Here is a 24,258-nt window from a genome sequence, read left to right as displayed (position 1 = left end):
CATATAAAAAGGGTTTCCAATTATCAAAAGATCGGGCCATTTTATTTATCTAAACAAACGGGTCAGTATTAATTGGTTGGCTTTTTCCAAACGTTTGCTCCTTTAAGAATTATCATAATATGTGTTCGGAAAAAAAGTGTGAATTGAAATTTTGATAGTTATGCAAATGCAAAACTGTTGTCAAAATGAAGTTTGTTGTTATTTACATGTGATCAGAATAGCAGCTTAGCCCTTGGTTTCTCTTGTCAGTGATGCAGGACGGGGGGGCCTGACAAGGACAGCTGTCTAGTCCTTCGGATGAGACGAAAAACTGAGGTCCCATGTATATATTGGAATGCACGTAAAAGATCCCGTGGCAGTTGGAATTCGATATAAGAGTAGGCGATAGTGCCGCTGCCTGGGCAAAATTTCCCTCATAACACACTGTATGGCGTATGCCCGTCTTCATTAGCCCAGTATAGGAGCAGAGCAGTAGGACGTTAAACCCCATTTCATTTCATTTCATTTCATAGCGAATTTAGAGGTCATGTATAAAATTATGGGTGGTCTTTATCCCTTGTTTAAATTTAGAGTTATCTCCCTTTCCAATATGGTCGAAAACAGAAGAAATGGAAAATTTGCTTTACCGGTCTTAAAAAACATTATATCATTTACCCCCTGTTGGTCCAATTAGGTAACTATAATATTCTCTGTGGTTTCTTTTCCACAATATTTTTTAGCCTTTCAAGCATGAAGACGTTTTTGATAGCACCAATAACGCGAAAAAGACCTTTTATTTCTGCATGTTCGTCGAATTTTGCTTGCTCTGATTTGGAGTAGCCTACCGGTAATTTAAATAAATGCAATAGTAAATAGATTAATGTACCACAAACACAAAAAGACAGAAAACGTGTAAGCTGAACTCGACACGACACACAATACAAGCAAGCAAGCAATAAAGAATAAAGGTACATGTACATGTTACATACATGTCATGTATTATCTCAATCTGTTTCACAGAGGTTTATGAAAGTCGTCTAATATCTCTGTAAAAGACGACTGCCTTCAACACGTGACAGCACATCATACAGCGTCAATCATTGGCTCAATGTCCCGTGCATTGTTTACATAAGGCGTTACTGGTTCGGGCAGAATGGTGCCTTTTACTCATTTCAATACTCATTTACACTAAATAGGAACTAATTTTTCCCTACAAATACTTAAACTAGTTTATTTATTTTTCTAATACATAACAAAAATGTTTTAAAATTTAATTTGTCGGAAGGAAAAAGTTAATATTTGTGGCACATTAAGTCGCATCGATGTCATCCTTATCAGTGATTGTAGTGGCCTAGCGAATATTCACTGCTGATTGATGTGGTATTATCTAACCAAGTGAATGGTTCCTGGAGTCTGCCAATTGTCTGGTGCTTATCGCACATGTAGATCTATAAACCTGGGGATACAAATGATGATTTTAGTTGTAGGCTACCTGACAATATTTAACCAGAATTAACATTGGATTTGAACTTTTGTGCCAGACAAGTTCGGATTTATGTCTGAGAGTGTCTGTCATCTATGACAAGTGTCATATATGAGATCCAATAAAATGTAGACTTATATCTTAATAGTTTAGAAAAATAAACCACAGATAAGCTTATTGCTTTTTAAAATTTAGATAAAGTTAGAATTTATGTCTGACAGTTTCTGTGACATGTCTATTGATAGAAAATACATGTAATACAAATATACCCAATATACAGTGTACAAGCTTACATCTTAATTGTTTAAAAAACAAATAAGCTTATGGCTTTATATGGCTCAGTAGTAACCTACATATAGTTGTACACCCCTAACATTATTTTTTTCTGTTTTTCCAGGTCGTAAATATGCAGCGACCTTTTATGATGGGGCAGGTGCCCCCACAAATGATGATGGGTGGGATGAACCAAATGGCTGCAGCAAACAATATGCATGGACCTAATCCCATGGCTGGTATGGGTAATTTTAACATGATGCCAGGCATGAATCCCAACCAGAATCAAATGTCAGGCATGATGGGTAACCATGGTAACCAGATGCCGAGAATGGGGATGATGGGTGGAATGAATAGAGGCGTCAATCCCATGATGATGGGAACAAACCAAAATATGATGATGCAACAGCAGCAACAACAACAACAGAATATGGGTATGATGTCATCGCAGCAAATGCAAATGGCCAATATGATGGCTGGCATGAATCGAATGCCTGTGCAGAATGTTGGATTGGGTATGAACATGATGCACCAGGGACAACCAATGAGAGGAATGGGACCTGCATGTAATGTGTCACAGCAGTCTATGAATTCCGGTGCATCAGGCAGTATGATGTACAGTTCTAATAACTTCCAAGGGAGACACCAACAGTTCGGTCAAAACAACCAGAATTCTTCCACTGATTGTTTCCAGAGTCCGAATCAGTCAAATATGAGTAGTCGTAGCAACACATCAAATGATAAAAATAGGTCAACTCAGAGAAGTTCCACATCAAATAGAGCCGAAGGACGCTTTTCAAGACGATCTGATCACAGTAAATCTCCAGACAGAAACAGACAATCGTCAAATTATCGATCAAATCGCTTTGATCGCCATAATTATGACAAAACAAGGAGCTATGATGATGACCGCAGATCTTCAAGATCTGAAAGTACAAGCAGAAGAAGTGACCTTTCGGACCAGGAGTATAGATCGTCTAAGAACAATGAGTCGGACTCGGAAAGAAAGTATTCATCAAGAAAGAGATCTTATTTTGACAGTGATACCAACCAAACATCTGATACAGACACAGACAAACACGTCTCAGGTTCAGATAGAAGTTCACGACATCGTTCCAGATCTCCCAGAAGGTATAAAAAGCCTTCTTTTTCAAGAGATGGGTAAATATTAGCTTATACCTTATTTGGTCTTTAAATTAAAGATTCTATTCTGTTTTAGTTTTAAAAGGTAAGCAAAACAAAAAATGACTGAAGATTCTAATTTTTTTCAAAGATTATAATTTTGTTACCCCTCTTTACCTAACTTTCATTTCATGTCGCAGCTCCTATGGACAAATGTCAAAAAGTGACTTAATTCAGGACCGCTTTGATGGTGGCAAGTAGGTGCCGAGACGGACCCAGGTTGCCACACTCACAAACATTGTACATTATATATGTACTACATGTACAGTTATTCTGATGGGATGGAGATAGGGTCACTCCTTGACAAGATGCAAGTTCTAATGGATCCAGCTTACAATGGTCGTGAGCATAATGTTGACCAATCACAGGCCAATGAAATATTGTTTTTAGTTGTACTTAACAAAATGTCAGGCATTGCTGAAGTTGTACCTGACATTGTTGACTTTGTGCCGGACAGTTTTTAAAAATATCAATAAACCCACAGAAATTATACAGATCTGTGTCTTACAAGATTTGAATTTGTGCCTAGACATGTAACGTATTTCTAGACTTGACCAGCTGAATTTATGTGGCTTATTTTTAGACTTGACTAGTCTTAATTTGTGCCTATGACATATGGCTTATTTTTAGATTTGTCCAGTCTGAATTTGTGCCTCTATGACATATGACTTTAATATTTCTAGACTTGATCAGCCTCCAACTCCAATTTTATAGACACCCTATATTTATCTTGTAAATAAAAATTTAATGGGATTGTACATGTATGTCCTACTTCAATGGCAACGTATTCCGCAACTCTTAACGAATTTCAAATGTCAAGGTTTCCAATGATTCCAAACGTCTACACTGTTCTTTTTTTGTGCAGATGTCTTTTCCTTATCATGCCCTACATCCTGCGTCACTGACACTGGGAAATCACACTGGAAAATGCTAAAATTGTTTATCGTTGAACAATGAAATGATTGACATTGGTTTTTATTGAATTCAAGTTTAATTTACAAAATAGCAGGAAACATTTTTTTTTGTTTTTTGACTCCATAATTACTTAACATTTCAGTAGAAGGGATAGAGATGATAAGCAAGACAGTCAGTCGTCCTACAGATCCCATAGAAATGAACGAGAAAGTCGAACTCGAGACAGAACAGATAGTTTTAGATCTGACACGAATGATGCTAAAGATTACTTGAGGTATTAAATGTCACTTTTTATACAGAATTACAGAGCATAGATTGTACATCACATTGAACGCCATAATGGCTGACCTCAAGATCTATTCTCATTGGCGTGGGGGGTGGATTTCCGAATGGTTAGCACATGCGCTCTGTATCATAAGGCCTGTCACTGAGTCAACTGTCGTGGTTTTGAATCCTCGGTTGTAAGTGACAAGGAGTAGGGTCGCCTGTCCAGCCTCGTGGGTTTTCTCCGGGTCGTCCGGTTTTCTCCCAAGTGCTAAAGACCCCTACGCGCAAGCGAATTATTGAAATAAAATTAAACCATATGTTAGACCCAAAATGACGTAGTTTGTGATGAGTGGACGTTAAACCCCCATCTTTCTCTCTCTCTCTCTCTCTCTCTCTCTGTTCTCATTTATACAGTAATATAAGGGTGTTAAGTTCATAGATTACACACCCTTTTTATATGGAGTTCCCCTATTTATTATACTGAACAACTTCACTATACCCCTGTGCATAATATCATGCCTAATGTATTTGACGTTAAATTTGTAATAAACACAAAAACAATGCATTAAGTGATGTTTCTGATTTTTTTAGAGACAGTACAAGTAGAAATTTTGAAGATGAACCAGAAGAAAGTTGTAACATAGAACCTGAGAATGTGGAACCAAGTTGGATCAGATGTTCACCTGCCGATCTTTATTTTACAAATAACCATGTGGTAAATAATATATCTTTTTTTATAAATAACCATGTACAGTAAATAATAGATATATTTTACAAATATTAATGTGTTGGATAATTTACTAATGTATATAAATAATTATTTATATATAAGTATGGTAAATAGTACATGTACATATATTTTACAAATAACCATATGGTTAATATATATTTTACAAATAACCATGTGGTAAGTATATATTTTACAAATAACCATGTGGTAAGTATATATTTTACAAATAACCATGCGGTAAATATATATTTTACAAATAACCAGGTGGTAAATATATATTTTGCAAATAACCAGGTGGTAAATATATATTTTACAAATAACCATGCGGTAAATATATATATTTTTTAAAATTTGGGTAAATATACAATATCCCAAAATGTGTGATAATGCCCTATACACCTAGCCTGTTGTGTAATGGTTAATCCAAATTCTCCCAGATAGTATCTTCCCAGATAGTACTACGGGGGAAATTTTAGTAAACCTGTACGTAAGACTTAACGCATCACTTGCATGTGTATCTGTAGACACTTTTGGTCCTACACATACAAAATTTTCACCTGGGTTCTTGCTGTTGGTCTGTGGGCTACCAAACACTAGACCTGTGCGTGTCAAAACTACACCAATCTGATTAAAATATAGATCTATATTTCGTTTCGTTTTTTTATACTTTCGATGGCCTACACTACATGAAGATCTGACAAGTTATAGCCATAGGTCACGTCAGGGGTCAAAAGACCGACTTATGACCCTATGACGTCAGACATTTGATTAACCAATCAGCATTGATGTTACTAGTAGATTATCCACATTTCCGTGCAAAACACGCCTAAAGCTTGCCGTAACAGACCGTTTCATTGGATTATCCCTGACACCATTCAGAACACAAGTTAAATAACAACTCTTCCAGATCCAAGTGTAGTAAAGACAAGTAAAACGAAATTTTGAACTAATAAACGAAACGAAATAGGATCGGTGTTTTTACCAGATTGAAACTACACAACAGTAGAAACCCAATGGTTTTCTGTGATTCTCAACAGATTTGAACAGTTTTCCAACAATGGTGTGAAACTAAACATTAAATGATGCCCAAGTTGCGGTGTAAGATGTTTCATGTTGTTCATTTATCTCTAATCTAGACTGGTTGTATAGAGGGAACAAAGAAGATGAAAGATCTAGAAGATTTATTTGAACGAGAATTGGTTCAAAGATCAGCTACAGCCATTGCTAAACAAACAGAATCAGTACCACCACCATGTTCTAATAGACATCATCATCATCATCATCATCATTCACATTGTCAAGAAAGTAGTGGTTAGTACAAAATAATCTTTAGTTAGTCATTGGTTGTGGTTGAGAGATAGGGCACTAGCCGGTCTCTCATATATCATTCAATATTTCTGCTCTATTTTGATGGCATATTGTCGGATTTATGATCATATTTTGAATGGGGTTTATGTTTTTAAATAAATAAATAAACACGCTAAGAAATGTTGACGAATATTTCGATTGGAATAATGTAAATAATTACGTAACTGTTTTAGACGATAGCGCATGCTTAGAGTCGAATGGGATTATTTAGCAGTTGGTGTCACTCGCTCGTTGTATTAGAGCGACGTTTACTACGGTTTACGGTCAAATAAATTTTGGGATGTCATTTTTTTTTTACCTTCCGTATATAAATCGAAACAGAGTATAAGACGAATGCCGGACTTTGCTGAAAAATGTATCAACTTATGAGCCGAAAAATATGGTAATTTTGGGGGAATTTGAAAGCGGTACGGATGGGCAGTAGTCAGCACACTTTCATTCTATGGTATTATGATGTCCTGTAATTTTGTAGGAATATTATTGACATAAATTTGAATACCGTACAGGAATTAAATGTGAAAAATAATGATGTGACCTATTTTTTTTATTACGTATGGATTTGAATATTTTGTTGACACGTGATTCTTAATTGTGGTTTGAAAACACCTGCTTAAATAACGATAAGAGTTATGTCCCTTTATTTTCGTGAAGAAAATGTCCGACAACTAAAATTTTGAAATCTCATCACTGTTGCCACTGCAGTCAGATACAAATTGGGATTCATATATGTTACGATACAGTTTGTATCACTATTCATACCAGGTCAATATTTACTAAGAAAACAACAGGATAAATGAATAATTGATATTTTTAGTCCTGCCGATGTGGAAGAAATAAAACTGTTTTATATCACGATATTGTGTACCTATGGATAATGTGTAACATGAATAATTAAGAGTGACAGGTTACTTACTGAAGCGACAATAAAAAACATAAAAAAGAATTGCGATACATCAATTCAGCGTCTCGCGAATTGTAAGAAGGTGCTAGTACTACTTTCGTTTTGTCCTCAAAATGCCAGCTTGTTGATTTTCATTAATTTTATTACACAAATTACAGAAAATCTCCATCATTAAAATATTGACATGACTATTGGTGACATTCAACATTTCACTTGTAGGTTTTCATTTTAACCCTTAACCGGTCAACGTCCTTTTGACGTTGTGACGTCAAGTGGTCAGGCTAAATAAAGGCTGGCGTGAAATATTTTGTATGCCTATTTCAATCGACTACTGCCGAATAATTATAAGTGATAGACTCTTGACACCAATAAAAAAGTTGCTTGGGATAAGTTGATCTATAATTTGCAAATCATTCTGAATCCGTGACCATATTAATTAAATACGAAACTAAATACTCAATAAAAAAGGTTCTTGCTATGGTCGACTTTAGTCGACCGTGACCACTTAGCTGTATAACGTTGTGGTGACTATAGTCGACAATGACCGGTTAAGGGTTAAGACAACTATCAATACAACTAAATACAATTTTTGCCTGCAATACAATTAAATACAATTTTTGTCTGCAATACACAGCCTTCATTTATGTCAATTTCTCCAGTGACAAATTTCACTCATATCAGAACTTTAAAGAGACTTTATGTAAGATTTAGATAAAATATAGTATAGTATTTCAAAAATAGATAATGCAAAATGAATATATTGAAAATTTGATTCAAATTACTTTATTTTGAGCAAAGTTATCAATGATTGTAGTTTTGACAAGATGTGTGCATTGATTGTCATTCGAGTATTAGCCTCGCTTCTCCATTTTTACACTAAATTTGATCCCTTGGCAGTTTGAATTCAATATAAGAGTAGGCCGTAGCGCCGCTGTCTGGCAAAAACTTCCCTCATAGCATACTGTATAGCGTATGCCTGTCTTCATTAGCCCAGTCGGAACAGACAGTCAGTAGGATGTTAAACCCCATTTCGTTTTGAGATTTGATCAAAACTTTTTAGAATGGTCTTTATGTTTTCAGACAGTGATTCCGATGATTCTAGTTCAAGTTCTGACTCTGATGAAGAAGTAAATGCCAGGATGGAAGAATTAGAAAGAAAGAGAAAACATCCTCATCTTTTACATCCAGAACTCTGGTACAATGAACCTGGGCAGGTAAGATGTTACCCCCCCCCCCCCCACTTTCTCTGGGAGCCACAGTGGCTTAGTGTGTATGCACTAACTCACTAACCAGGAGGTCCAAGGTTCGACCCCAGTGTTTTCCCTTTGTCAGTGGTGCAGGTCAGAGGGCTAGACAATGAGCTGTGTCTAAAACAACCCTCGTCAGTGGTGCAGGTCAGAGGACTAGACTACGAACAGTGTCTAAAACAACCTTTGACAGTTAGGTCAGAGAGCTAGACAATGAACAGTGTCTAAAACAACCCTAGTCAGCAGTGCAGGTCAGAGAACTATACAACGAACAGTGTCTAAAACGACCCTCGTCAGTGGTACAGGTCAGAGTGCTAGACAACGAACAGTGTCTAAAACAACCTTTGACAGTTGGTATTCGATGAAGGGAACACAGAAACAATGCTGCCCAGGCCAAATTCCCCTCATCTTGCATCTTTTCTGAATTAGAACCCCTGTACCCCAAAAATTATGAACCTTCAATAACTCGTAATATTGATATTTTACCGTAGAATATATTATCACGTAACTAATTAATTATAGGTAAATGATGGACCGTTATGTAGATGTAGTTTAAAATCACAACAAACTGGAATCAGACATAATATATACCCTGGAGAAGAAGTGAGTAATTGTTTTTACTAGTAATTAGTAAGGGAAATGGATATACATGATGGAATACAATTAATATTTAGTGTACGAACAGCTCAGCACTAAAATACTTGATTAAAATGTATGTACTGGTACGAAGGATACAAATACACATTCCCTGTGTATATCTTCTGTTTAAACATACATTATGCAAGAGCTAAATCTGCCTATCGCAGCTCTTTCTTTAGGCCTGAAATCTTATCTAAATTATTAATTAGACATTAATTAACCTATCCAGGCCATAATCAACTCTAGATGGCAGCGCTAGCCTGCGATCTTTAGTGGATTGTAAGCCGATTTACTGCATAACTTTCCTTCTCAATTAAACGATTAAATGGATAATCGAGACTATGCTGTTTATCATACTGACTTTAGTAATGATGAGCGAGGCTTATGGGAATTTCAGTCGCTTAGTTCTCGGTTCATAGTGGATCAATTTGAATGAAATTTTCACCAAATTGCCTTTACATTATCTAGTTTTTAACTATTATAGTGAGAACTGCCAACTCATTACCGAATCTCCCATAATGTATCTTTAATGAACTTCACCCAGTTATATGTTGCCCCAGATGGAATTTAAAATCATTTGGACTTTAAATCTGTAGTAACCATGGTACTACAGTGGTTTTCTACTCAGGTCATCATCTATTGTTTAAATATACATTATACAAGAGCTAAATCTGTCTATTGCAGGTCTTTCTTTAGCCCTGAAATGATTTCTAAATTATTAATTAGACATAGTTAAAACTAACATATCCAGACCATAATCAACTCTAGATGTCATCTTGTATGTCGGATTTTCACTGGATTTGAATCCAATTTGCTGCTCAACGCTCAGTTATCATGTAGTTGTGCTGTTTAAGTCAGAGTTTCTGTATTTAATGTTTAGTTTCAAACCATTGTTGGCAAATTCATGGAGAATCGTTAAAAAATATTGGGTTCCTACTGTCCTGTAGTTTAAAATGGTCGATCTATATTAGATAATGAGTGACGGGTATACAACTGTTTACTTTTACAAGCCCGTCTTCATTAGCCAGTTCGGAGCAAAACAGTAGGACGTTAAACCCCCATTTCATTTCATTTCATTTCATTTCAATAATTAACAGACTAATAGGTTGATAAAAACAAAAGGCGTTTTTATCGACCACTGATTAGCCAAAGTGATTTGCATTCAATCAAATTTTCATCTGTAACGTCCATCCACTGATTTCTGAAGTGATTACCACAAATCGCCAAATCACCTCTAGGTGCGATTTGACAATTTGATCAGGTAATCACATATTTTTTTCACCAATGTCCAGCCACAAGAATTGTTTACAGCTAATCGGCACATTTAACGCACTCGCCGAGTACTTTTCAATCAACTATACTGCCACGTCACCCCAAAATTCAAATCGATTTGGTAAGTCGATAAAAAAAGCCTAAAATCTGGTATATAACACTGCCGGCAACTTGTTAAACCCCTTGTGCATCGCTGAGATCCCAGTTTAGATGTCCTCCAGCTACTAGCTTCCAGCTACTTCGGACTATTCGTACGAGAGTTATTGTCGTTTTCCTCCGCTTGTTAAAGATCTCTTGACAGTAGCATGGCATATGTGACCGGTGACAGCCAAATGAGTCACTTGGGGTAAAAAATAATATTTGAGTTATGCATATATTCAGAAAGTACATGTTATAAGCTTTTCAATGATATATAAAATGTAAAGATTGGATGAAAATTAAAAAAGTTATGCACAAACAATTTGGCAGATGAAAATGGCTAGTTTTTATGAAAATTCTTTTGTTTTTAGCATTAATTTTAATGACACTACTTACAAAACACCCAATTTACACACTAAATTAATTAAATATTTAAATTTGTCTGGATTACTCCAATAATTGACAAGTTAAAGCATCGGATTTCGCAAAAAAATTTTTTTTTAAATCAAGCTCTGGTAGCTATTTTACATCGTAGCGTTAAATGAGCATGTCCGACTTCTGACTCATTTGGCTGTCACCGGTCACATATGTCTATCTTCTGGCGCAGAAAATTAAGATGTTAAACTCCATCTGTTTCATTCTGTTTCATTATTATATAATGATGAATATGTGATATTTACAGGAAATAACTATATGTGATATGGGTAGCAATAATAAAGATAAACTCTTTCATTATCGTGTTGCTATGTCTCCACCTACCAACTTTCTAGTAAGTATATTAATACTTTCGCTTTAGCATAATATGATCATTTTACGTCCATTCTTATTAAGGAGCCACAATGGCTCACAGGATATGCTGTTGGCTCCAGGTTCGATCCTGATGTCTGTTGATAATCATGAATATATGATATATATACTATTCAAAAAAAGTAGGGGATATTTGATTTTGGGGGCATAATACTAAAATATGCAAATGACTACGAAAAAAGTCACTATAGAACCTAACAGAAGAAACATTTCCAGTTACATGTGACGCCCAAACGCACCAATAGCTACCGCATGGAATGCAGGTGATGCTTGGGATCATCATGGGGGTCCAACCCAAGATTTGCACGACTCTGACTTTGAATGTTACAGTCATTGTGGCATTGAATTCCAGGGTGGAAACATCAGTTTAATTGTTTTAGTGACCAGAAAACAAATTTTGATATGCGTCGGCTTACCCAAAATGAAAGGTTACGTGCCCTTGGCATGCTACAGATCGGCACAACACAGGCGGTTGTGGCGCGGACGATGAATGTTTCTCAGTCTGTCATAAGCAGGCTATGGTCCAGATACCGTGATACACAATCTGTACAGGACAGACCACGCTCAGGTCGACCAAGGGCGACAACTCAAGCCCAGGATCGATTTATCCGTACCTTGGCCTTGAGAAATCGTGTCATCACAGCAAATCAGATCAGCGCTCGTCTTCAAACAGACACTGGTGTGAGAGTGAGTGGCCAGACGATTCGGAATCGACTGCATAGGGGTCACCTTCGCGCCCGACGTCCTCGCGTGATCCCTTGTTTGAGAGATCATCACATTCAGGCAAGACGTCGTTGGTGTAGGGATCATCAACACTGGGATAATCGACGCTGGAGCAATGTGATGTTTTCAGATGAGTCAAGGTTCACTGTTGATTTTTTGGACAGACGTAGGAGGGTGTGGCGTCGTCGAAACGAGCGCTTCCAAGACGTTAACGTCATCAGACATGATCGATTTGGGGGTGGTTCTGTTATGGTGTGGGGAGGCATCACTGTTGCTGGAAGAACGGCTTTACATGTTGTTGCAGGGTGTGTTACAGGCCAGTACTACCGGGACAACATCTTGGCAGTCCATGTTGTGCCGTTCGCACGACGTCATGGCCGCCGTTTCATCTTCGAGGATGACAACGCAAGATGTCACAGGGCCAGGATCGTTACAGGTTACCTCCAACAACAGAACATCACCACGTTACCTTGGCCAGCACTGAGTCCCGACCTCTCCCCCATCGAGCATGTCTGGGACATGCTTGGACAGAGGTTACGTCAACGTCAACAACGTCCTGCCAATGTCCAAGAACTTGCTGCCGCGTTGCAACAGGAATGGGACAATCTGGACCAAAATGACCTTAGACGTCTCATTAGGAGTATGCCACGTCGGATCAATGCTTGTTTGGCAAACAGAGGAGGATTTACCCGTTACTGACTTGGTTGTGATGCTGTGGTAACTTTGCTGTTTGACCCCGGGTATCATTTTACCCTTATAATGGTCAGTCCGTGCCTTACTTAGTCTAACGATCATTTGGAATAAATCGATGAATGTGAACTTCATTTCATTTTGTCATTTGTTTCTCCGTCAGTTTCATTAGGTGACTTTAATAACACTTAAAAATCAAATATCCCCTACTTTTTTTGAATAGTATATATTTACTAAGGGGGAGAGGGCAGGGAATGGTCTAACAAATGCACTTTAGATCATAAGGCCTGTGATTGAGTCCAGTTGAACAGTTTCAATCCCAAGGTTATACGTTAGAAGGGGTAGGGTCAGATCGCCTGCCTATCCTCATGGATTATCTCTGTGGCTTCTTGGTTCCTCCCACTGCTAAAGATTCCTACACACAACCCAATTGTTGAAATAAAATTGTACCATATGTTAAATACACCAGTATTTCCCTTCTTCTATATTTATGCCAATTAACTCAGTGTGCAGTTTTATTTTCTGTTCTTAAAATGTATTTATATATTTCAGACTAAATGTCCAACTATTATAGAATTTGATAATCATGAATATATATTTGAAGGCTTCTCAATCTTCTCCCATTATCAACTTGAAAAGGTAAAACATTATTTTTTTATCCTTATTGTCGTTGAAATTCAGAGTCATTTTAACAGTTATAGACCGGAGGCTCAGTGCAGGCCAGTGTCCATCAAATGGGCACAAAATCAGACCCAACTTTTCTAAAGTAAAATTTTGCGTAGAATGTGATGCCGAGTGGTAATCAGTCTGCCGTTGGGGCGTTTTCGAGATATTCGGGGTCAAAGAACAAATGAGATCATTTGCACTGAAAGTGAATGCGCAGCCATTCTTATATCATGAAAACATGCTGAAATTGATCGAAAGTAATCGCTCTTTCAATATAAATGTAAACTTGCTAAATTTCACCTTTGTTCTTTGTGACCAGGGAAGTCAAAAGGTCAAGTTTCCCATTTTTGCACTAGGAAGATTTAGAGCAATAAAATGTCAGCGTAAAATATAAAAACTAAAGCGAAACATGTTCTAATTAATAATAGAAACATTGAAAACTTATCTTAAGGTGGTCTTAGCACCGTACATTTACTTTGGAACGTCGAAAAAGATCTTGCATAACAGAACCAAAACACTTCGAAACCCGTTTCAAAAATTTAAGATAGCATCCAAGATGGCTATCATTATAGTGTAAAGGTTTCTGAGAGTACATTGTGAAAAATTATCCTAAATTATTCAATAAAATTTTATCTGTGACGTCTTCTTAAATATATATATACACAACACGTCGTATATTGTTTTTTTTTCTAGATGCCAATTTGTCGTGTAATAAGATTTAATATAGAATATACCATACATTTTATACAAGAACCAATACCAGAGGTAAATTACTAATTTTTACATGTATAAATGCTTTATTTTCATTTAATAATTCTGAAAGAGCACATACCTTATAATACAGATGTGACATCATCCTTTGATGTTGGCGTACCATTGATTCAAAGGTGCCAATTATATGTTATCTGTGGCTCAGTGAGTAGGATGTTGGCTGGCTAATTCTAGGTTGGCTAGGTTGTTTGATGCCTGTGTTGGCCGAGAAAATTTATCGTGATTTTCCGGCATGGTTCCTTCTTACCAGTGATGTGGGACAGAGGGCCTGGCAAGTGACAACATATAGTCATTCGGATGCTGCAAAGAAACTGATGTCCCGTGTACACATTGGCGTGCACGTAAAAGATTCATTGACTATTTGAATTCAAAATAAGAGTAGGCCGTAGTGCCTCTGTCCTGGCAAAATTTCCCTCATAGCACACTGTCCAACCTCTTGGGGTTTCTCCAGGTCCTCTGTGTTCCTCCCACTGCTAAAGACCCCTACACGCAAGCAAATTATTGAAATAAAATTGAACCATATGTTAGTCCCGAAATGACCTGGTTTGTGTTGAGTGGAGGCTAAACCCCATTTCTCTCTCTCTCTCTCTCTCTTTAGAAGTGGGAAGAAACCAGGGAGCCATGGTGGCTAAGTGGGTAAGACAATGGCTTGCTAGACTGGAGGTCGCCGGTTCGCTCCCGGTTTTGGTCAAGAAAATGCAACGCGATTTCCCAACGTGGTTTCCCCTTGTCAGTGGTGCATGACAGAGGCCCTGATAATGGCAACTGTCGGATGGGATGAAAAAACGAAGTCCCTTGTACCTATTGGTGTGCACATAAAAGGTCCCCTGTCAGTTGGAATTCAATATAAGAGTAGGCCGGGTTTAAATTTTCCTCATGGCAAATTGTCGTCTTCAATAGCCCATTCGAAGCAGAACAGTAGGACGTTAAACCCCAGTTTATTTCACTTCATTTTGATCTGAATTGATAATCAGTGAATATAACAACCAACAGCGCCTTTGAAACTGTTCTTCAGAATTAACACGCTTTATAAATGACGATATTATTATTATTTTGTTTCAGAACTATACTGTCAGATCTTTAGACTTGTTTACCCAGTATTTATTCAATGAGATATTAGAGTTAATGGATATTGATTGGAGAGGGCCTGGAAGTAAGAGTACAAGTGCTTGTCATATCATGCATTTAATGCCCAGATTCTCCAGATCTCTTCCAGGTAAACTTTATAAGTAAATTCTTGAATGAATGAATGAATGAATGAATGAATGAATACAATGGAGTTTTACATCCTATTTTTCTGTTCCAACCGGGTTAATGAAGACCGCCAGTGTTAAAGACACCTATGTGCAAATGAATTATTGAAATATAAAATTGAACCATATGTTAGTCCCAAAATGACCTAATTTCTGTCAAGTTGATGTTTAATCCCATTTCTCTCTTTCTTTTTTTTTCTTTTTTTTTCCCGTGGCTAAGTGGGTACAACGCTGACTCTCTAGCCTGGAGGTCGGGTGTTCGATCCCTGCATTGGCTGAGAAAGTTCATCCAGATTTTCCGGCAAGGTTCCCCCTTGTCAGTGATGCAGGACGGAGGGCCTGACAAGGACAGCTGTCTAGTCGTTCGGATGGGACAATAAACCGAGGTCCTGTGTACACATTGGCGTGCACGTAAAAGATCCCTTGACAGTTGGAATTCGATATAAGAGTAGGCCGCGGTGCCGTCCGGGCAAAATTTCCCTCATAGCACACTGTATGGCGTATGCCCGTCGTCATTAGCCCAGTTTGGAGCAGAACAAAACCCTATTTCATTTCATTCTTTTTTCCCTCCATTCATATATTTGAAATTTTTTTTTGTAGAAAATGGTAAAGAAGTTTTATCTATGAATGAAGTTTTGTCATTCCTGATTAAAAGTTCCAAACTATTAATAGATCCTGTCAAGTTGCCACGGTTACTAGAACTAGATGTTAGTGACTGGCAAAACTTTATAGATGCTCATCGTGGGATGATTGTCTTCTACCCAGGCAAGGTAGGTTGTACATTGGATCAGAAGGTCTTTCATTGAGTCAAGTGGTGTGGTTTCAATTCCCTGCTTGTACCTGACAAGGAGTAGGGTAGCCCATCCAATCTTATGTTTTCTCTAGGTCCTCCGATATCCACCCACTACTAAAGACCCTTACACACAATCGAATTATTGAAATAAAATTGAACCATATGTTAGTCCTGAAATTACCTAGTTTGTGTTGAGTGGACGTTAAACCCCATCTCTCTGTCTCTCTCTGTCTTTATAACAGTAAGTGCAGGAGAACTGCACTACACACAAACAAAACCAATAAGACAACCTGTGGACAAGACAAACTACACAGATATTGAAAGAAATAAACAACAAAATATCAAATCAAGTTAATGGTTCTGGTGGCAAGTCGTAAGCATCCACTGCGCAGTACAGTCCCAGGCCTGCAATAATACAGGCTTCACTCAAAATGAAAAACAATTATCATTTACAAAAATGGCACTGAACATTATATAACTAATTTATCTTTTGTCTTCTCAGCCGTTTCTGAACGGAGCTAGATGAAACTTGACCAGGACATTTTTTGAAACGTTCCCAAAGCATTGAGTAGTAAATTTTTAAAAATTTAGAACATGGGCCGAAAGCAACTATTTGGGCCATTCTGCTATCAAGCGTTATTTCTCAGCTGTTGATGATCGGAAACAGTCATTCAACTTGATGAACCTCACTTGAACCACACATTTGTTTGAGACAGAATCAAGTTTTTTAATTTATTTCATTTCTATTGTTTCAGCGTCCATGTGCCCTTCGAATAGATCAACTGGATCGTAAACAGGAAAATCCTGATGTTAAAACATTTCCTTTAATTATTCACTTTGGTTCCCGTCCAGCACAGCTTAGTTATGTAGGAGATCCAGCGTAAGTAATCGACACAAAACGATTGTCAAATTATACTGAGGTATACTCACTGTTAAAGTCTGTGTTCGTCATTTGCAGTTTCAGAATATATCAAATTTTCCATGGCTTAAATTTATTGAAATTGCACTGTAACTCTGGTATCACGTAGTTGTGCTGTTTTAGTAGGAGTTTCTGGTTTTAATGTTTAGTTTCAAACCATTGTTGGAGAACTGTTCAAGTTCATTGAGAATCATAGAAAACTATTTGGTTTCTACTGTCGAATAGTTTAAAAAATTTTGTCTAGATTAGATAATGAGTGTTGGGTTTACAAGTGTTTATTTTCTCAAAAGGTGTTGAGTAATTAACAGACTAATTAATTGCTCAACACTACTTAGAGAAACTCTGGCTACAGCACAGCTACATGATAACCAAGTTATAGTGTTTTGTTTATAACTGTGTCATGTTTTGTTTATAAATGTGTCATGTGTTTATAATTGTGTCATGTTTTGTTTATAACTGTGTCATGTGTTTATAACTGTGTCATGTGTTTATAAATGTGCCATGTGTTTATAAATGTGTCATGTTTTTTATAAATGTGTCATGTGTTTATAAATGTGTCATGTTTTGTTTATAACTGTGTCATGTTTTGTTTATAAATGTGTCATGTTTTGTTTATAACAGATATCAGAGATTATGGAAACAGTATATTAAATTTCGTCATCTGTTATCAAGTAAACCAAAAGTTTCCGCCAGTGATAAAATAAAACTCAATCTAAAAGAACAAGCTTTACAAGAATTACGAACCAAAAGGTAAAACATATTGTTTATTATTTTAAACTCTATGCATCTGTTCCCACTAGTGTCGCAAACCGCATGTGACGTGAATAAATGTGAATTATTTAAGGACTGTATACACTGTAAGACTGGTATCTTAAAACAGAGTTTTTACCGCTAGAAAGTATGCATATAGTTTACTTTCAAAACATCATTTGATAATTGATAAAAATCGTTTGAAAATTACAAAAGTGGTTTAGTTAGTACTATGGTTTAATTTACTTGTTCTGTGATTGGGGTGGTTTGAGTCAGTCTATAACTGAATAGTAGTTTTGAGTGGTTTCGAAAATGAGCCATGGACAACCTTTACCACACAAAAATGTGGTCCCCCCCCCCTTGTCATGGTGTAGGATGGAAGGCATGACAAGGGGCAACATATAGTCGTTAGGATGGGACAAAAAAACAAGGCACTGTGTACACATTGGCATGCATGTAAAAGAACCCTTGGCAATTGGAATTCTATATAAGAGTAGGCCGTAGCAAAATTATCCTCACATCACATTGTATCGTGTATGTCGTCTTCATTAGCCCAGTCAGAGCAGAACAGTAGGACGTTAAACTCCATTTCATTTCATTTTAGAAGAGGATACAAAGAATAGATTTTCCACACTCTAAACTAGTGTGTGTTCATTTTCACCTTGTCTAATTATTATTATTATTTTAATTATATTTATATTGTTTTATTAATTAGTACAATGAAGAGAGAAGTTACAGTAGAGATAAGTTCTGAGGGTTTTATTTGTACAGGTTTAAAAGCTGATATCAGTCAGGTGAGACAGATATACTTTCTATTATATAACCTAATGCATATTGGCTGTGGCCATTATGCGGCGAGGAAGCCATGGTGGCTAAGTGAGTAAGACGCTTGTCCGCTAGCAAAGGAGGTCGCGGGTACATTCCCAGTGTTGGCCGACAAAGTTCATTTTCGGCGTGATTTCCCATTGTCAACGGTGCAGGACAGAGAGGAGAGCCTGACAAGGACAGCTGTCTAGTCATTCAGATTGGACGAAAAACCAAGGTCCTGTGTATACATTTCCGTGCACGTAAAAGATCCCTTGACAGCTGGAATTCAAACAAAGAGTAGGCCGTAGTGCCGCTGTCTGGGCAAAATTTCGCTCATAACACCCTGTTGGATGTTAAACCCCATTTCATTTCATTCCACACCGATTTTTATTAAAATATTAGAGCATACATCTCCAATGTGTATTAAACGACATAGTCATAAGAGTTGGGTGTTTTGAGTCTAAATAAGCATTTTTATTACCAGCTTACGACTTGGGCGAAACAGGATGACTCAGATCCACCTGTACGCCTTTTTCACACTTTCTCATTGAAGCCTGAAGAGTTGTCTTTTTCTCTCTCTCTCTCTCTGTCTCCCCCTCCCTCCATCTCCCTCCTCTTAAGTCTAAACCCCTATAGCAAAATATTGATATAACATATTATCATATCTTAGTCCCAATATGACCCAGTTTGAGTGAACATTAAACCTGGTTCTTTCTATCTTCCTGCCCAGCTGGAAAAGTGAGGCAGTGATGTGGAGCTCACATGTTATCAAATTTATAAATATGAAGAAGAGCTACCAGATAAAGTCAGCTCTATGAATTTGATTATTATATTTTTCAGCATGCGATGTTGATACCTGTTTTACTAGGTCATCTACGTTTCCACAAATGTCTTTATGTCCTGGAGAAAGAAATAAATTATAAATTTAAAGATAGATATTTATTACAGGTAAGTGACTTGTTCTCGGTACATCCAATATTTATAGGTCTTTACACTGACCACCAAATTATTATTTTTTTCATTATGATTAAATTTTTTTTTGAAATATCGTTGAATAAATGTATCACGATTTACCTTCTCACGATTCGGGTAATTGAATTGTGAAAATCTGGTTCGATGTATCGCGATTCTTTTTTATGTGTTTTTGTTTTGTCACTTCTGTAACTAACCTGTCACTCTTAATTATCCATCACACATATTATCAATAGGTACACAAACACTCTTAAATTGATTTGGTCCTTATTTTGATCCACATCAATATCGTGATATTAAACAGTTTTATTTCTATGACATAAATAATACACTGTATCTAATTTGGCATGAGAAATAGTGATCTTCATCATCATTGAATTGTGTTATTATTAATTATTTGCATTATCTATATTTGAAATATAGCTAGACCAGCGAGCTCTTAATCTAAATTTTACATAATGCCCCTTTAATATTTGTTTCAGTTGGCTTTAACTCATACCTCATACAGAGTTAATTACGGCACCAATCCTGATCACGCTCGTAATTCACTGGCTAATGCTGGCAGACGACAAGTTGAGTATGGTAGCAGAAAGGTTCTCATGCAAAATACCAGGAAAAGAGGTTTGATGTTTTCTTCTTCGTATCGGCACTAATACCTGCTGATTGTCTTTTAAGGCATTTTGAGCCACTGTAACCCAGGTATCATTTAATCTTGTGTATCTAGCACTAATGTCTTTCACATCCGTTTAATCTTTGTTTAAAAATTCTTAAAAATCATTTTAAATAACCCAAGATCATCTAATTTGTACTTGTGTCCAGTTTAAAGCTGACTGATTAATTCTGATAATGAGTGTTCAATTTACAAGTATTTAATTTCCTGACCACTGTTTTAAAATTAATCATTATACATCAATAATCAATTGATTTGTTTATTATTTAACAGTGGTCGAGAAATTAAACGCTTGTAAATTGAACACTCATTATCAAAATTGAATGGTTAATACACAAAATTAAATGATACCTGGGTTACAGTAATAATATTGTGGAAGTTGGAGCTTTAAAATGAATTTCAATCCAAAAATGGTTTATTTCCATTTACTATTTAGAAATGATGAATTGAAAATGAAAAGGTAATACCAGTCAAAAAAATGGTTTAGTTCCATTCAGTATTTACAAAGATGTGATGGGTGGGAGCGTATATGGCTTGGAGATAGGGGCACCTTCTCAACCCTGTGGTTAGCACGCACCCGCTGTATCATGCGGTCTATCATTGAGTCAACTGGCGGGGTTTCGATTCCCAGGTTGTACGTAACAAGGAGTAGGGTCGCCTGTCCAACCTTGTGGGTTTTCTCTGGGTCCTCCGATTTCCTCCCACTGCTAAAGACCCCATACGCGCCAGCGCATTTTTGAAATAAAATTGAACCATGTGTTAGTCCCGAAATAAGCTAGTTTGTGTCGAGTGAACGTTAAACCCCATTTCTCTCTTGCTCCACCCTTTGGGTTTAAATATTCATATAGTTTTAATATTTGTTTAAGGTTTAAATATATTAATTGATATTATTTGTTTTAGGTTTAAATATATTAATTGATATTATTTGTTTTAGGTTTAAATATATTAATTGATATTATTTGTTTTAGGTTATATTAATTGATATTATTTGTTTTAGGTTTAAATATATTAATTGATATTATTTGTTTTAGGTTATATTAATTGATATTATTTGTTTTTTTGTTTTAGGTTATATTAATTGATATTATTTGTTTTTTTGTTTTAGGTTATATTAATTGATATTATTTGTTTTAGGTTTAAATATATTAATTGATATTATTTGTTTTAGGTTTAAATATATTAATTGATATTATTTGTTTTAGGTTATATTAATTGATATTATTTGTTTTTTTGTTTTAGGTTATATTAATTGATATTATTTGTTTTTTTGTTTTAGGTTATATTAATTGATATTATTTGTTTTAGGTTTAAATATATTAATTGATATTATTTGTTTTAGGTTTAAATATATTAATTGATATTATTTGTTTTAGGTTTAAATATATTAATCGATATTATTTGTTTTAGGTTTAAATATATTAATTGATATTATTTATTTTAGGTTTAAATATATTAATTGATATTATGTCTAGAATGGGTAAAGGAGAAGAAACCTTGTCTGAGATTCCACACAACGAAAGATTGGAATTCCTTGGTGATGCAGTGGTCGAATTCTTATCAAGGTAGATACATAACTATAATAAATTGTTCACAATATATCTATTATAATCCTTCCCTTGAATGTTTTTATGAAATGGTTGGATGGTCAAATGATCTAATGTGCATGTTTTACTTCTCTAGAGTGTAATTGAATCAACAGCCATGATTTTGACCCTAGGTTTGTATGTAATAAGTGGGGTAGGTGGCCGAATGGTCAACGCGTGCACGTTTGATCATAAGGTCTGCCATTGAGTCAGATGTCATGGTTTCAATTCCCCGCTGGTAAGTGACAAGGAGTAGGGTCACCTGTCCAACCTCATGGTTTTTCTCCGGTTTCCTTCCACTGCTAAAGTTCCCTACGCGCTACAGAATTATTGAATTGAATTAGGACCATGTTAGTCCTGAAGTGACCTAGTTTGTGTTGAGTGGACATTAAAACTCATTTCTTTCTCTCTTGTATGTAACAAGGAGAAGTGTTGCCTACCTAACCTTGTGGGTTCTCTCTGAGTCCTCCGGTTTCCCCACTGTGGCTAAAGACTCCCAACATGAAGCAAAGCTTTGAAATAAGGTTACCAAATGTTTGTCCTGAAATAAGGTTATTATATGTTTGTCCTGAAATAAGGTTATTATATGTTTGTCCTGAAATAAGGTTACTGTATGTTTGTCCTAAAATAAAGATTACCATATTTTAGTCCTGAAATAAAGATTACCTTGTTAGTCCTGAAATAAAGATTACCTTGTTTGTCCTGAAAAAAAGGTTACTATATGTTAGTCCTGAAATAAAGATTACCATGTGTTAGTTCTGAAATAAAGATTACCATATATTTGTCCAGAAATAAAGATTACTATATTTGTCCTGAAATAAGGTTACCATATGTTTGTCCTGAAATAAGGTTACCATATGTTAGTCCTGAATTAAGGTTACCTTATGTTTGTCCTGAAGTAAAGATTACCATATGTTAGTCATATGTTAGTCCTGAAATAAAGGTTACCTTATGTTTGTCTTGAAATAAAGGCTACCATATGTTAGTCCTGAAATAGTGTTATTATATAGTAAGTGCAGGGGGACTGCATCTCACAAAATTTACACAAAAACAAATACACGGACAGGACATCATACTCAGGAAAACACAAACATAATGACAATTCAAAAAAAGTGAATGGAGTCCTGAAATAAAGGTTACTATATGTTAGTCCTAAAAATAAGGTTACTATATGTTTGTCCAGAAATAACCTAGTATGTAATGGTTGGACATTACAAGTTGTTACATGGTGATTGTTCTACATATATCTTGTGTAAACTATATACACAGTCTTTCTTCTTCTTGCAGTGTTCATCTATTTTATATGTTTCCATGGTTAGAAGAGGGAGGATTATCAACATACAGAACAGCCATAGTACAAAATCAACATCTGGCTATTCTAGCAAAGGTACAACAAATTAATTAACCCATATAAAGTTTTACGACTCAACTCTTTGGACCCCCCCCCCTCTTGATTCGCCTCTAGATAGTGCCACTATCATGAAAAACTTCCCTTATAGCACACTGTATTGCACAGGCCTGTCCTCATTAGTCCTGTTGGTCTCGAAAAGTAGGACGTTAAACCCCATTTCATTTCATTTTGTTTATATTTCAGAAATTACGTTTACAAGAATTTATGATGTATGCTCACGGACCAGATTTATGCCATGAATATGATCTAAGACATGCTATGGCTAATTGTTTTGAAGCTCTCATGGGTAAGCATAACTAATTATATACTATTCATGGGTAAGCATAACTAATTAAATACTATTCATGGGTAAGCGTAACCAATTAAATACTATCCATGGGAAAGCATAACTAATTAAATACTATTCATGGGTAAGCACAACTAATTTATGCTCTTATGGCTATGGGTAAGCATAAGTTATTTCTATGTAGGCAGCCACACAGTGGTTAAGTGAATAAGACGCTGGCTCGCTAGCTTGGAGGTCGCAAATTCGATCCGGGTGTTGGCTGAGAAAGTTCATCAGGATTTTCCGGCGTGTTAACTGTCTAGTCATTTGGATGGAACAAAAAGCCGGGGTCCTATGGAAACATTGTCACACACGTAAAAGATCCCTTGGCAGTTGGAATTTGATATAAGAGTAGGCCGTAGCATTGTTGTCAGGGCAAAATTTCCATCATAGCACACTGTATGGCATATTGTGCCCATCTTCATTAGCCCAGCCAGAGCAGAACAGTAGGACGTAAAACCCCATTTCATTTCATTTCTTTTTATTTGTTGTTTGGTTTTTTTAGGTGCGTTATTTATAGATGGTGGTATAGAGTTAGCGGATAGAATATTTGGTGAAACATTGTTTGGTGATGACGCAGAGTTACTAGCTACATGGCGTGATGTACCCCATCATCCTCTACAGGAAGATCAACCAGACGGTGATAGACAGTGGATTGAATCTAGTCACATATTACAGGTATTAATATGAATAAGGAATCAGGTTATTGAAGATTGGCATATGG

The 24,258-nt window shown here is 36.2% G+C and overlaps 1 protein-coding gene across 1 annotated transcript in view; it reads left to right on the top strand.

Annotated features, from left to right (window-relative positions):
* The first annotated feature begins 5,021 nt into the window (after positions 1-5,021).
* Positions 5,022-24,258, top strand: part of LOC126808627 (ribonuclease 3) — a 29,014-nt gene continuing 9,777 nt past the window's right edge. Inside the window, exons 1-18 of the mRNA XM_050533514.1 lie at positions 5,022-5,036; positions 5,966-6,140; positions 8,179-8,312; positions 8,868-8,948; positions 11,077-11,163; positions 13,167-13,253; positions 13,974-14,045; positions 15,114-15,267; positions 15,905-16,074; positions 16,853-16,977; positions 17,638-17,766; positions 18,482-18,560; positions 19,414-19,521; positions 20,028-20,166; positions 21,657-21,777; positions 23,086-23,185; positions 23,393-23,495; positions 24,040-24,212. Of these exons, the coding sequence (XP_050389471.1) occupies positions 5,993-6,140; positions 8,179-8,312; positions 8,868-8,948; positions 11,077-11,163; positions 13,167-13,253; positions 13,974-14,045; positions 15,114-15,267; positions 15,905-16,074; positions 16,853-16,977; positions 17,638-17,766; positions 18,482-18,560; positions 19,414-19,521; positions 20,028-20,166; positions 21,657-21,777; positions 23,086-23,185; positions 23,393-23,495; positions 24,040-24,212 (2,010 nt within the window). The 5' untranslated portion in view covers positions 5,022-5,036; positions 5,966-5,992. The remainder of the gene's footprint in view (positions 5,037-5,965; positions 6,141-8,178; positions 8,313-8,867; positions 8,949-11,076; positions 11,164-13,166; positions 13,254-13,973; positions 14,046-15,113; positions 15,268-15,904; positions 16,075-16,852; positions 16,978-17,637; positions 17,767-18,481; positions 18,561-19,413; positions 19,522-20,027; positions 20,167-21,656; positions 21,778-23,085; positions 23,186-23,392; positions 23,496-24,039; positions 24,213-24,258) is intronic.

Source organism: Patella vulgata, chromosome 1 (assembly GCF_932274485.2).
Source record: "Patella vulgata chromosome 1, xgPatVulg1.2, whole genome shotgun sequence".
Taxonomy (NCBI): Eukaryota; Metazoa; Mollusca; class Gastropoda; family Patellidae; genus Patella; species Patella vulgata.
The sequence above is the reverse complement of the archived record's forward strand: the minus strand, read 5'-3'. Positions and strand labels throughout refer to the sequence as shown.